This window comes from Chrysemys picta, chromosome 18 (assembly GCF_011386835.1).
Source record: "Chrysemys picta bellii isolate R12L10 chromosome 18, ASM1138683v2, whole genome shotgun sequence".
Classification (NCBI taxonomy): domain Eukaryota; kingdom Metazoa; phylum Chordata; order Testudines; family Emydidae; genus Chrysemys; species Chrysemys picta.
This window is the reverse complement of record NC_088808.1, coordinates 20,960,087-20,975,158: the sequence shown is the minus strand read 5'-3', so window position 1 is coordinate 20,975,158 and position 15,072 is coordinate 20,960,087. Positions and strand designations below refer to the sequence as shown.

Genomic DNA, 15,072 nt, shown 5'->3' with positions numbered 1-15,072 from the left:
GTCTGTGAAATTGATGTTTACTGACATTTACCGATAAAAATCAAATCCTTCCAAGTCTAGGCATATTACCTGCGTATGTTCTGCTTACGGTACGTGCAAGATGAACGCTCCTTTTCATTTGACTGGCTCCCTGAGCTGAGGAGGTGTGTAAATAGGAAGTGATTCTATAAGTAGAGAGAAGTAATATATAGTTTATGTGTGGACAGTGCAACAAAGTGCACTTCCTGCAGCCATGCATGTTTTTAATGTTAAAATCTAATTGGAAGTGCCAAACAGTCATCACAGATCAGGCGCTTAGTACTAGGGGTTATTTACTGCTGCATGCAAGTTTGTGGGTGTGCAGTCATAAAGTAAGGGTTTATTATACTGCACGTTTTCAGAATGATCAATTAATTGCACAGGAATTCACGACGCACACTGAAAAAAGATGCACTGTATTTGTTTGAGTGATCATGTCCAAATCAAAGATCACATTTTAAGGGTGCCAAAAGGCAAAGTGTTAAGGCTAACCCAGCTGAGTAGCAGAACAGTAAGTTAGGTTGGCAAAAATGATAAATATAGTATACTAAATCATAATGGTTAACATAAGAAAAAACCCAAACCAACACACATAGAATATGCATGATTTATTAGAATACCAAAAACCTTAACAGTGTTCTGTGGTACTTTGACAATGCTTCATTTTGTTTAATATATACATGTATTTTACAAAAGAATGACGCTTTTACAAATTAAAATCTTACAAATTTCTATGGTGTAAATTTATGGTAAATCTAATGAGATGTAAAAAAAATCGCTTGTAGATATTTAGCTACAGCTGATGAAATTCTAAGATCAAAGGTTTAATTTTCTATTTCTTTAGAATTGGTTACAAGACTAATGTAAAAATGAAATACTTTATTTTTGTAATGCTCCTGAAAACGTTAAGGCATCAAAGGGAAAATTATGTGTCCACTTATAAAAGGCTGTTTTAGAAGGGGATCATGGGCAAAGTCCCACCTTTGTATGTAGTTTTAATGCTCCAAATGCTTTTCAGTTGTTCAGAAAGCAAGAAACAGCAGTATGGTCCATGGCATACAGTACATATAAAACTGACGTACCGACTGACAGTGGTCTTGACCACAAACCAGTGTCGGAGGCATGAAACAACACAGTTACATAGAATTGCTTCAGGTGTTTATTTTCATTTTTGTTCTTATTTAGAAGACAAAACTAAGTATTCAGGAAAGAAAAAATAGCGTATCCAACAGCCAATAAGTACAGTACTGAGCTCTGTTGTTGGCAGCCATAGGCACAATTTTATATAAAGGCCGTCATTTAAAAATACTATACAACAGGGCAAGGTGCCTGCATGATTAATGAGGAATTAAGTAACCTATGTATATAGAAAGCAGTTATGAATTTTCTTACCCTAGAATGAAGGTTGTAATATTGTCAGTCTTCAGGAAAGTACAAATATCTTCAGAAGAATAGTTTGTTAATTTTCTTTTCCTCAATAGCTCAGGTCTAAGAAATGTGCCAGGAGTGATGAGGAATAATTGCCTGAGTAGGGCAAGTCTAGTTACTTGATATTTCAGAAAATAGAATAGAAAAGAGTCAGATGGTACAGACAGGAACTCTCAACACTACATGCCGTGAACTCCAGAAGGCAGGCACTTCTGGGGATAGCATCACTGCTGTGGTAACCACAGGTATCTAAAATATTGCCAGACATGCTGCAGGATCTGAGTTTTGTGCACTTTTGGTTACCCATCAGTTGTCCAAAAGTTACTGAGTGAGAAGGAACGAGTCTCTGAAGTTGATTGAACTAGCTTGGCTAATCTCTAGCAAATCACCACAACACATACTTTCTGAAGAGTATGTTTGTGCTTAAACAAACCAGTGAGTCTGGGAGAAATGCAGAAATAAGCAAAATATGAGATGGCAATGATATTTACAGATTTACTGACAAATTAATTCCTTGCATGGTCTATGTCCATTTACTGTTTTATACTGCAAATATGGACTCCATTTGTAGATCAACATTGAAAGGGAAATTTGAATAGCCAAAAATTTGTACAGCGCGTATGTACTTCCTATTAAAAAGCGCTTTTGACTCCAAGTGTGAAAAATATGTATGAAAAAATTGTCACATCTATATTTCCCAGAAGGGAATTCACACTGCTCCAGGTCAGCAAGTGCATGCATTTTTATTAGCAATTACATATTGCAATTCCAGGTTTTTCCACATATGGGACCCTCTTTTGTGAAATGTTTTGAAATACACTGTAGACAGCCAACTGGAGATTTTTTTTTGTACAAATATATGTGAAGATGCTTCACACTGGTATGTAAAAAATAAAGTTCAAATAAAACAGCTGCATGCAGCAACAGCATACACTTTTGTAAAGGTTTTTGACGGGGCTAGAAAGGGGAAGCGAGCTGATGTTTTTGAAGGGGCTAGAAAGGGGAAGCGAGCTGTAATTTTGAAGTCAATTGAAAATCTCCTTCCAAAATCCCAAAGCTCAGATAAGCGACCACGCCCACTTTGCAGCACTCTAAAATTGTGAGATATATGTTGTGATTTTTTTTAAAAAATTCAAATCTTTTCAAAACTCCCTCCCTTAACTTAACGATGTTTTGTATGAATGTTGTGTTCCAGTCAAATGTCGGCCCAAATCAATCTAATACCAACAATATTAAAATCCTTAAAGTAAGGCTATAAAGGGCAATATCTTATCCTTACTTGCAGAAAAAAGATTTCACCCCCGTCATTTGTTAAGGAGATGCTTCATTGCACCGTCAATGTTAGATGGTCCAACCCAATTTGCCCTATATTTTCCCCTACATACAGTATGTAAAGTCTCGGTCACCCAAAGAAACCACTCATTGTTTGTTCAAAAACCAAGAGAAAAGTCCATCTCCCAGAACATTCAAAGCATTGTCTACCCACAATGGAAGAGGGAAAAAACTAGGTGGAAACATTTACAATCACAGGCTTCCAAAAATGTTTAAAAATTAAGAAAAACAAACCATCATCTTTAAGCATTACCCATAGGGAACGATAGCTCAGTGGTTTGAACATTGGCCTGCTAAACCCAGGGTTGTGAGTTCAATCCTTGAGGGGGCCATATAAGGATCTGGGGCAAAAATTTGTCTGGGGATTGGTCCTGCTTTGAGCAGTAGGCTGGACTAGATGACCTCCTGAGGTCCCTTCCAACCCTGATATTCTGTGAGTCTTTCCTTCTTTAAAGCAGGTAAGCTTTGTTAATTCCAAAACATCTATGAACAGGTTGCACCTGGCTGAGGTACATTATTACACTGAGTACATCAAATGTAAGGCCTAAACTTGCATGCCACTGAATGTTTTTCACGGGATGTTTAACACTTCTGATTAGTTCAAGATCAAAAATTATATACACAGGTATCTTGAAATTACATTTCTGAATGAAAGAGACTGAAAACACAGAGCCAGAGTGATGTACAAGATCACTGTGTAATAGAAAAGTATCACGTGTATCTCTACAGCACAATACAGTAGTGGTATTTTTGACAGTCCTCATTTACACAACAAACCCATTCATTTTACAAGTTGATTACATTTTAGCTGTGCAAAGCTCTACCAAAGTCTAGTGCCTCAAATCAGGTAGTATACTGACATCAGTCACTATCTGTGGGGACTACTTTTTTAGCTGGAGGTTTATACTGATGGTCACTCGTTAATTGGTCTGGGTCATTTTCTTTTTTTTGTGACAGTGACCTCCCTTCCTCCTCCTCCGCACCAAAGGATACTTTTGCTGAAATTTTACAATAGCGGAGATTAGAAAGTACACTTCGTTCATTTGCTTGTTTCCTCGGTGCCTTTGGATTATAAAGGCAACTTAAATATGTGGCTTTATCCATCAGCTGAGGGTTGAATGCCCAAGACTCTCCATTTGCATGCATTTCCGTTTCTTGTCCCAATAAACACGGATTTGGTGTCAGTGAGGTAGTGGAGGATGTTCCCTTGCTCAGATCAGGAGGCTCATTGGTGCAGTCTACATTCTGGCAAAGCTTCCCAAAAGATGAGCCTTCAGTCGGTAGTCTGAAAACAGAACAATATGTTTTCTTGAGTTGTTTTGCTGATAGACTTTCACTCCAGTTTTGCGCCAATTCCTTCTTCCATGGGTCGGAAAGCGCAGAACCTTGTGGCAGAAGAGACCTGTGAGATTGCTCTGGCAGACAAATGGTCTTAGAACGTAGTCCAATCTCCAGGGGCTGTCTGCTTTCTAAATATGGACCGGCAGAGGGGTCGTCTCCTGCCACACAAAGCTTGGCATCTGTGTTGCCAGCCACTAACATGTGGTATTTAGAGTTAGAATATTTCATATCTGGTTCGTTCTCCATTTTTGGATTTACCTGTATATTTTGGAGCTGACACTTGTCCTTTTTATTACAAGCGAATTGCTGAATTCCTGTATTCCTGGAGGCATGGCCTGAGTGAGAAACAGTAGCATCATAGCCTGCAACACTGATTTCTTCTGCTTGACTTTCATAAATAGTAAGAGAAGGATTTGTAGAGGATCTGCACCCTTTTGATGCCGCAGGTTGGTAGAGATATTCATGGCCAGTTTCCTTTTTGCATCCAACATCGTCACATTCATTACGATCGGCTGCTATAGAACTGCGGGCATTTTCCAAGCAGCTTCTAGAAGGATTGTTGTCTGTATTATGCCAGGTATTATTTTCAATCCTCAAAATGTCACTTGGGGCTAACAGCTCCCTAATATTCTTTTGGTCGTCTGTGTCATTTGAGCTAACAACGGTCACTAACTCATACGAATTGTGCTCAGTACAGTCAGATTGAAATGCCTTTGTTTTCTCCTCGTCAATATTAAACTGAGCTCCCTCATTCTCATTAAGCATGAATTCAGCATCAGCACTTTCATCTCTCAATCTGCCTACACTTTCCTCTTCACTTGGAGAAATTTGCGTTTTCTGCACCGAAATAACCGCATTTGACAAATAACGGTTGGACTTCCTGTCTGCTACACTTTTACGTTCAACTTCATGAATGTCCAATAAAGAAACTTTACTAATATTCAGACTGGAAGTTAGAGAGTCAGGATCCGGAGTGCTTTCATCTGCACTGAGTGGGAGGCAAGTATAGACAGATGCCATAGCGCTGAGTTGTAGAGATTTAACATGGCAGAGTTCTCTGTCCAAAATACTTGGAGATGCAGGAACATAACCTTCTTCACCTCCTGCTAAATGCTCATTGATGGTATTATATGTTTGTGTCAGTGCATCCGAATCGGTTTCTGCATCCAAAGACTTCCAGTTCTGGGCAACATGTTCATTATGTGTATTCTCGCATCTTCTGGACGGGAGATCATTGGCACCAACAGAGGCATTTCGTAACGGCAGTTGCTCCAAACTATCCACCATCCTGCTCTGAACTTTGACAATGCATTTCTCAGTGCTCTCTTGAAATTCACTGATGGGTTCAACAATTGCCTTACATAGAGACTGGCATTCAGCACCAGCTTCTTGGTGAGATATACTGGTTTGTTGGCCCAGCTGCAGAGTTATTGTCTGAGGAAGCCCACAAGAAATTTTACTGTCATCTCCAGGTAACTCTTGATGGCAAATTCCATCAGGAGCAAAGGAGGCGTGTACGTCTGGCAAAGTGCTATAGTGTCCCTTTTCCCATTTGTTTGTTAGTGGCGTCTCACTGTTTATACACTGGACAAGGCAAGTTGTGGTCACTTCTTGTTCTGTAAGATTTAGGTTAAATACAAAACACCATGACACATCATAAATTCTGCTAAAAATTCCTTATCGCAGTTTCTACAGGTTGGTACCAAGTGTGTGAATACACGTCCCCAATTTATAGCAACAAACCAGTGGTCTGCACACGAATATTCTGGCAGTAGATAGAGTGATATGCGTCAGAAGGAGACGTAAAACCCTTTCAAATTGTGTGTTAAAATACTCTTTCTGCCTGAGTTTAGCTGATGGTTATTGTAGCTGAAATTTAGTGATGATTAGCCCCTGTTGTCTTACAATAGATCACAACTGAAACGATCCTTACCTGTATACTTCATAGTTGAGTTTCACAAAGTTGTTTGCTGGCCATTACCATTTGGCAGTTATTTCCAAAAATTAATTATATACTGAATAATTGAAAATATATTGCCTTTTATTAAAAACACTTACAAGTGAAACACTTCTAAATTCCCTGCGTGGTGGTGCTTTACATTTTCAAGGTGCTAAAACAAAGGTTAACTCATTTTTATAGCTGATGGACAGATCTAAGGAGAATGGAAAGGGGAAAACCTCTATTGAATGGCATGAAAATTTTAAAATCTTGTATTTAAAAATTGATTTCTGCTGCTCTGGACATTGTACATGGTAGCATCCAAGCACTTGCTGGACTGCAGTGCACACTGCTGCCAGTGGGGAGTTTAGGCATAATGCTAAGCAGAGAAAGCCTGCATGGTCTTGTTTTCACTGCTGCCCAAGACTTTTAGCATGCAATATGCTTCATTTGTCAGCAGCCACGAGCATCAGCACAGGGCATAAACTTTTTCTTAGCATTAGCTCATATATATCCCCCTTGCCACAAGAGCAGTCCCACAGACTGATGTTCATTAGCTGCGGAAGGCAAAACCTCTTCATAAAGTTAGGTGTAAATTTAATCCACATCAACACTGCATAGAATAAACGGCATTGCAGCATTGCTATACTTTATGGTAGTGACTAATCTCCAGTCATTTCCAGGGCTGCTTCATTGCCCTCTGCTTTCCCCTTCTCTGGGAAAGTTTAACTAAAAGGTTAATGGTGAGTCTATCATTACCTTTCAGTAGATCCATGTCAGAGGGGGGAGCCTGCGTGGACAGATCTAATTGCTCTCTCGAAGTCAGAAGTGTAGTCTTCAGCTCCTTTAATACTTTCTGAGCAATTGGGCAGGGCTGGAATTCATTACAGCAATTCGTATGGTATTTCCAAAATCTCTCTTTTGTCAATTTATTATTCTTTAAGGAAGATTCTTTGTCAGGTTTCTCACTCCTGGGTGTTCTACAGCTGGGCCTCTCTTCTCCCAATCCATCATTATTACAGAAAGATGGGGGATGGATACCTTCTTTCCCAAGAAAGGGGCTAACTAATTTTCCCTCTGCTGCAGGCTTGATGCCTTTATTATCTGGGTTGCTGGCACCAGCATGTTCTCTAGGGCTGGCTAAATCTGAAAGTGGGGAGTTGGCTGGTGCTTCAGGTTCTGGAGTGAGGTTGACATCCCCTGTGTTCGTAGTCTCTCTCTGATAGTTGCTTTCACTTTGTGCAATGCAACAGTTCTTAAGATAGATGTCTTTCTGCAAGTCTGGTTCTTTTATTCCTTTATCTTTGGATCTGTCCTCAGTAGTATCTGTGGACTCACTCTTTATAAAATGTTCTTGACATAAAGTCTCGCAGTCTTTGTCTCTTCTTGAATGCACCAAGTTGGCCTCAAATCCATTCTCAGCATTTCTTCTAGATGCACCATCTCCATGAGCCTCTGTTAAATGACTGAAGATGTTGAAGTGAAAGGGGCTCCAGGATTTACTTCTCTTGTTAGAAGTGGTGTGAATTCGGTCTCTGCCTGTTTGTATGTGTGTAGCACTTCCTGCTGGAGAAACGACATTTACCAAAGTCCGGGAACATTGAGAACCAGAAAGCCAGGTAATGGGACTCAAAGCCCGCTCTTCCCACTGGGTTTCAAAATATTTCACCAAGGCTGTAAAACAGAGGGAACAAAGTTGACATACTGCAGTTATCTACATTGTAAATACATATTTTAATCATATGCACAAATCTCACTTCTCTCCACTGAGCGATAACACAAATACAAAAACACCCCAACATACTGATGAAAAGGCTTTTCTTCACAAGTGTGTAGACTGAGCACATGCACACATACACCCTCCCCCGCGTCCCCCCCCCCCCCACACACACACTTGAACTGGAAATGGAGCCCAGGAACTAAATGCAGAAAGCACATTAGATTCGTTATAGAGATTTAAGTATGTGTCTGCCATGCAATATTTTAATTTATTTATTTATAAAAGGTCATGTTCTTTTAAATAAAGGACATAATTCTAAAAGGGAAACATTTTCTTCCAGGAATGCCTCACCAGTGGAGCTATAATACTGTCTAGGGAAATATACAAATCCTGAGGGAGGACAATGCTCAGCGAATCAATATTCCCATTCTACAGTAGCCATCACTGAGGATTCTTGCTGGTTCTGCTGTTGTAGCAGATTTCCTGCAGCAGTCTCCATTACAATGGGCCACCTCGTTCAGCAGCAGGCCCCTGGAGACCCTGCAGAGCACTGGGCCTCTCAGCAATGGCTACTATTGCAAAATACACACATGAAAGCTATTGCTACCTATCCTCTTCCCGTTCCAAAGTGACCAACACCCAACCTTCCCACCCTACAAACCTCACCACCATTTCTGAGTAATCATCGTTGCTCTTTATTTGAACTTACCAGGTTCCCCATTCTCCATCCACTCCCTCATCGGGATTGTTTTTTCATGGCTCGACGATGAGAAATGCAAACCAGGGTCCCTTTTTGGAGAAGGTTGTTTCTCCACATTAGGAAATAAGCCTGGTGCACTGACACATCTGGGAATTTCAGCTGCTCTCTCCACATTTTTGTTGCCCACTTGCGGGAGTGCTGGGCTTGTGGCTTTGTCTGGATGTTCAGTTAATCTTCCAATTTCCATTCCATCTTTACAGATCGTCATGATCTGTTTACTTGTGGGACTGTGAGTCGGCAGCAGGGCCACTCCAGGCATCTTCACTGGGGAGCTTGTTCCTGAATGTTCTCTGCTGGATTGGAACATGTTCTTCAAATGGTCACACAGTGCTTTTTCTATTGGGTCTGCTTCACTTTCCTTCTGAAAGCCCCTTGTCCTATTTGCTTTTATCACACAGTTATGGGGAAGTGGGGATACTGAAGGGGCATCGGTCACGTTTCTTGGGAACTCTTTCACAGAGTCCTTCTGTAAGACGGGTCCATCCTCTGCCTGATTAGTAACTCTGCTATATTTCCAGTGTTTTGTGATGAAATAGACTATCAGGCACATGATGAAACTAAAGAAAAGTCCTCCTGCAGGAGACAGGATGAGAGTCAGACCACGTTCATGGCTTTATTTTTTAAGTTATATGTAAACTTATGGATACTATTATTACGATTAAGCACCAAGTACCAAGCATGGTACAGGCAGATTCCATGCAAGTTTTCCACCACACAGCTCTGTCAAAGCATCTGCTCTGCAGCACCACTTGATAATCCATCCACATCCCCTGAACTTTCACTAAGGATCTGCATCATCCCCTTCCAAGCCATTAGTTCCCCTTCCCTGCTGTTCTACAATGCATCCCATTCCTGGCTTGGGGCTCTCCTGCCCAAGGCCTGCCAACTGGGTGCTTATGAGAAAGTAGGCTAAGCAAATAAAAATGGAAGATTTTTAATATTTTACACCTTTGGAGTAATGTGAACTATGAACAATGCAGACAAACAGCTTCCAGCCTATGTTGCATTGCTAGAGTTTACCTGTGAAGCCATACAGCGAGTTCAATTTTGAAGTGCTTTCCTGTGGTAGATTTCCTGCATGAGTTGGATAAGCACAGACTTCAGGCCCGACACTCAACATACGGCGTCCCCTCAGGCTCGGCGGACTATTGCAAACCAGGCCACTGGGTGTCTGAACTTTGTCTTTCAGTAACTGCATGGAGCTCACCAGAGGACAGTCACAGATCCAAGGATTTTCATTAAGAGACAAGGAGGTAAGAGAGTCTGGAATGCTGGCCAGCGCAGTCAGCTTATTCTTAAACAACCACAGATGCGTCAGGGCCTGCAAAGGCTGGAAAACATCATTACTAATAAACAGGATTTCATTGCTTGATAAGTCCAGTTTGGTCAATGATGCTAGCCCATAAAACGTGTCCATGGAAAGATACTGAATGAAATTGGAAGACACAATGAGTTCGTTCAGCTTAGTCAAATTCTCAAAAGTCCTTGGAGGAAGATATGTAATTTTGTTGTCAGAAAGGAGGAGTTTGGTGAGCAGAGTCATCTCTAAGAACCAAGAACTTTTCAGCGTATCCAAGGCATTGTTTGTAAGAATCAACTCCTCGAGGATTCCCAAGCCAGAGAAAGCCAAAGGCTCAATCCCACAGCTCAGCAGGCAGTTACTGCTGAGATCCAAACTCCTCAGGCTGCTGACATCCTTTGCGCCAAAGGTCAGGTTTGGAAGTGAAGAGAACAGAAATCCAGTTATGGAGAGCAAATGAAGCCTGGGGAAGTTCTGAAAAGACAGTGGCAGTATCTTGCTGAGGTTTCCGTGCCGTAAGAGTATTTTCTCTGTGGAGTTTGGCAAACCTGGTAAGACTGAGGTACAAAAAAGGTGTTGGGAATTAAAGTGCGGGAAGACAAGAGGCGGCTGTAATTTAAGTTGGGTACCAGCCCTGGGATGAGACTGCATTGGGCAAGTACAAAGGGCTACAGCTGAGGATCAGACCATAATGACTGAAACTGATCTACTCAGAGACCGACCTTGCTGTGCTGCTCTCCTAAATATCCATCCTTTTGTACTTGGCATATGGCCTACTACTGTATTCATAGGTCCCATCGCAACCTGGACTGGATAATGTCTCTTTCATATGGCAATTGCTTTTTCCTTTTTATAGTTTTTCAAGTGAATATATTTTTACTTTTAGACTTATTTCTTATAAATATAGGTTTCAGAGTAGCAGCCGTGTTGGTCTGTATCCGCAAAAAGAAGAACAGGAGTACATGTGGCACCTTAGAGACTAACAAATTCAGTTAGTCTCTAAGGTGCCACAAGTACTCCTGTTCTTCTTCTTATAAATATAAAACACCACTGTTCAATAGCAACATGTAATTTTAAAATTCCACTAACTACTATTCTTGTCCATGAATTGGCAGCAACGGGAGCCCAGGAGAGGGATAAAGGCTTACCTTCCTGAAGTGACGAGACATGCTCACATTCTGCTAGCCCTGTGGAGCAGTATTTACAGATTGGAGGACAAGACTGGGCTACTTCCAGGAAAATCAGCAGAAGAAAACTAACAAGAGCCAAAATACCTATTTACACACACAAAATCCAGTTACAAACACAAACACACATATTCTAGAAAAAGTTCTTTTTGAAGATCGTCTTAAACCTGCAGTATTCTGACTTACTTCCTATAGTTGCTCTGTATCTATTGGGATACTATAGATAAATAGGCTATGTACCAAGAGTAGTACATGTCATCTTTTCATTTCACTGTAACAATGTTTTAGTCTCCCTTAATACCAATTACTGCTTAAAAAAGTAATTTAATTAAAAAGGGCCCTTGGCTATTGAAAATTTAAAAACAAAGGTTCTTTTTAACATTGCTCTGAAATTAGCACAACTTACTGCAACATTAAGTGCAATACACACTACCGACTGACACATTGTGATAATACGAGTTAGATGGTGATTGTTTCTAGGAAACTTTCTGCATTCATATTGTAGAACACCATATGGTATTTATTAATTCAGCCACTCTTCATAGGCAGGTTATTAACTGATGCGCCCACAGAGCAGCGGTTTTATTATTTTATAGTGTGCACTGTATCTTACTAGAGCAGTTGCCTTGCAGACCACCACCTCACCCCATTTGTCATTCCATTCACCATCTCATAACTTCCCCATGGCAACCACAATAATTGCTTATGTGGAAAAATCAATATTAAGGAAATATTTCAGGTATTTTTAGCTCTCTTGAGGCAATGTAACAGCTAGTAAAATGGAAAAGAGCACTATATAACTGGCCAATCTCTGTGTGGACCGCAGCTGCCATGTATCATAAATGGGGATTGTATATATTGTAATATTACGTCATTTTTCTTGAAAAATCTGTTATTTTCTCAATTGATGTAGAAAACATTCAGATACCATATCACTAAACATGAAAATATTTAGATGCTGTATCTAAATATGTTATTTTGTTAACTTATTTCCTGAATTGTTTTCTATATCACCAACCATTCCCTGTTCCAGCAGATATCTTGGCCTATATAAATTCTGCCAATTAATGTTCTTCCCAAAGCATACTGCTGGCATTTTCTGAGCGTCTGAGAACATAAACAATTGCGTTTGTGTTGTATAACCTGACTACATATTAGATTAAGTCCAGGCATGGGATTTATTTGCACTGGTTATAAACTCATCCTGTAACTTACTCAAAAATATTACAAGTAAAAATATGACCCTATTATTAGCAAATACAAAAAAAAAATGCTAGGGTCAGGTTTAATACTTGCACTTCCCCCCCGCCTCCAAACAACTAGTTAGATGCACACACCTTTGAAAATATTTCTAATCTTCAGTGTATTTTTCTGAGGAAGGTTGATTCTGATATTTACTTTACTGTAGTAATTTTGGGTGACTATAAAGGAAGAGGCAAAAGTGTCTTGTGGAAAGTAGATTTCAGTTTCAGGCAGCAGAAAATGTATATATTCTTTCATTAAAAAAAACTGATTACACTCTCAACCTAACTTTTAAAAAGTTGGGCTGGCAATTGAATGCCTAATTTGAATAGACAGTTACTACAACTCCACAAATAAAAGGATACATTATGTTTTATGTGCACAATTATCCAGATTACAAGCATTAGCACAGTAATTGTGCATTGAATTGTACATCCTACTTTAAAAAAATATATATACCCCTTCTATGACTAATAAGGAATGCCTTTCCTGAATGGGGTGAAGAGATTTTTCCTACCTAAAATACTTGGGAAACTCAAGAATGAATTCACTGCAATTACAATATTTCCATAAATAGGACATGCAACCTTTTGGATTACTTCTGAGTTCACATTTTACAGTAATATTTCAATGTTTTTTCTTCCTGATCATTTCAGTTCATATGACACACCATTTATACACAAGAGCATTACTTTCTCATTTAATATTTTATTACTTTACAAAAATTGTGCCTAAATACATTTTGACCACTGCCTGAAAATATTTATGCCATATTTGATTTCTGACAAGTCTAGTTTCCCACTGAATACCTAGTACAATTTAAATCCAAATGTTTGTTGCTAGAATTAATAAAAGTTGGAACTTACAATTCATCCTCAGAAACGCATTGGACTTTTCTGTTAAAAATGTCAGCTTGGAGTACAATAAGCTATCACTTGTCAGAGTATTTATGCTTCATGAAAACATGGTTCACTAATTGGGCCAGTCATGCATGTTAAGATTCATTACAGATTAACAAAACATGAGGCAGGTTCAAACAGGTCATCTCCTGAATTAATAAGACTGTTACAAAACTAACATTAAAAAAGCTTAGTGGTAACATTTTAAAAGAATTAGAAAAAACACAATACAAAAATGCAGAGCTGATACTCCACACTTCATCCATAACCAACAGCACAGGAAAACTCCTGCCGTGAGAAAGAGATGTTTACAACTAGAATTTACCCATATTTAATAAGTGCTGGTGGAAGTTAATGCTTTTACATTATGAATAAACTGTTTGTACATTTGGGATCATGTAAGCAGCATGCAAAAGGTGGTTCCCATGTTTTTTGTATTAAATTCACATTCTAGAAGATTACAAAAAACTGAATTTACATTAAAATTTAAAGTACGACAGAAATAATGTTTATTAAATAAATTCATCAGTCTCTTTTCATTAAGTGAGTGAATGGTATTTGTGAGCCTAACAGCAGAACATCTTTACTTTAAATCAGTGGTTCTCAAACTTCTGTCCTGGTGACCCCTTTCACATAGCAAGCCTCCGAGTGCGACCCCCCCCCCCAAAAATTAAAAACACTTTTTATATATTTAAACATCATTATAAATGCTGGGGCAAAGCGGGGTTTGGGGTGGAGGCTGACTGCTTGTGACCCCCCATGTAATAACCTTGTGACCCCCTGAGGGGTCCCGACTCCCAGTTTGAGAACCCCTGCTTTAAATCTACCCTCAGCAAAATCCTTACTCCACAAAAAAAAAAAAAAAAAAAAAAAAAGGGGGGGGGAGGGGGGAGAGAAGAGACAGGTGCCAGTTGTATAACAAGAAGGAATTACAATATTTCTAAACAAATCCAAACAAGCAGAATAAATTCTTTGTGATTTGCCATCAGCCCTAAATCAGAGCAACTATAGGCATAAAAATGGAGCAGGTGTCTGTTGGATGTAATTGCAAACAGACTAACAACAAGCAGTTCTCACTTACATGAAAATCCATGAGAGATTGTGGAACAAGATCTAATGTTACAGAAGATCAGCCATAGATAATGGCTCACTGTAGACAAACATTTCTAGTTACATGGTTTATTAGCCATAATATGAAAATACAGTGTGTAAAACCTACCAAAAAGACTTATTACTAATAAGAAAAAACATTTATTTATATATGAGAGAGAGCGCGCACGCACAATTAGCAATCCATTTAAGGGGGTATAACCCATTATGACATGATACACGTTAACATTTCATATTTTGTGCAAGTAAATTGAAAATTTTACATTAATTTTAAGATGCTCATGAATATGCCAGATTGATAACCCTGGATACTAATGGTCTCTGCCAATGAGTAGAGCAAATCAATAACCAGAGCTGAAAGGCTCCATACTCCATGAACTATCCGTTTCTAGGCAGCTGGAAAATTCTAGGTATAATTAATAAATTTGCCTACTTAGTGGAATGCTTGAATCAAAACCAGTAATGATAGGGGTTATTTCAGGGGGGTGAGTAATGGGATTTGGAGTCTTCTACATACCTGGTTTAAAACCAGCCTAGAGATAAAATTTTCAAAAGTGCTAAGTGACTTAGGTACCCAAGTCATATCTACTTTCAATGGGACTTTAGTATGCAAATCTCTTGGGTATTTTTGGAAAATTTACCCTAGATGATTACTGATCAAAACTCATGACTCATCTGAAAGCTGTTTGGTTGCCTAGATGAAATGAGTTTGGTGGGTCTGAGTCAAGCTCCCTGTAAATAAATGATCACATCACAAAAAACCTTCATGACATGTGTCACCCTTTTTGGCACCACG

At 39.3% G+C, this 15,072-nt stretch overlaps 1 protein-coding gene across 3 annotated transcripts; it reads right to left on the bottom strand.

Moving 5' to 3' along the window:
• Window positions 1-613: 613 nt before the first annotated feature.
• LOC101933079 (uncharacterized) lies at window positions 614-13,230 on the bottom strand. Of its 3 annotated transcripts, none has more exons than XM_024106283.3 (6): window positions 13,134-13,230; window positions 10,987-11,112; window positions 9,559-10,395; window positions 8,488-9,111; window positions 6,818-7,732; window positions 614-5,735 (listed from the first exon to the last, which is right to left on the bottom strand). In XM_024106283.3, exons 1-6 carry the CDS (start codon window positions 13,138-13,140, stop codon window positions 3,640-3,642), a joined length of 4,605 nt encoding a protein of 1,534 aa, XP_023962051.2. In that variant the 5' UTR covers window positions 13,141-13,230; the 3' UTR covers window positions 614-3,639. The 3 variants fall into 3 exon arrangements, with proteins under 3 accessions (XP_023962051.2, XP_065428275.1, XP_065428274.1); XM_065572203.1 differs by having other exon boundaries at window positions 10,987-11,093; window positions 13,134-13,224; XM_065572202.1 differs by lacking the exon at window positions 10,987-11,112 and having other exon boundaries at window positions 13,134-13,199.
• Window positions 13,231-15,072: the final 1,842 nt, after the last annotated feature.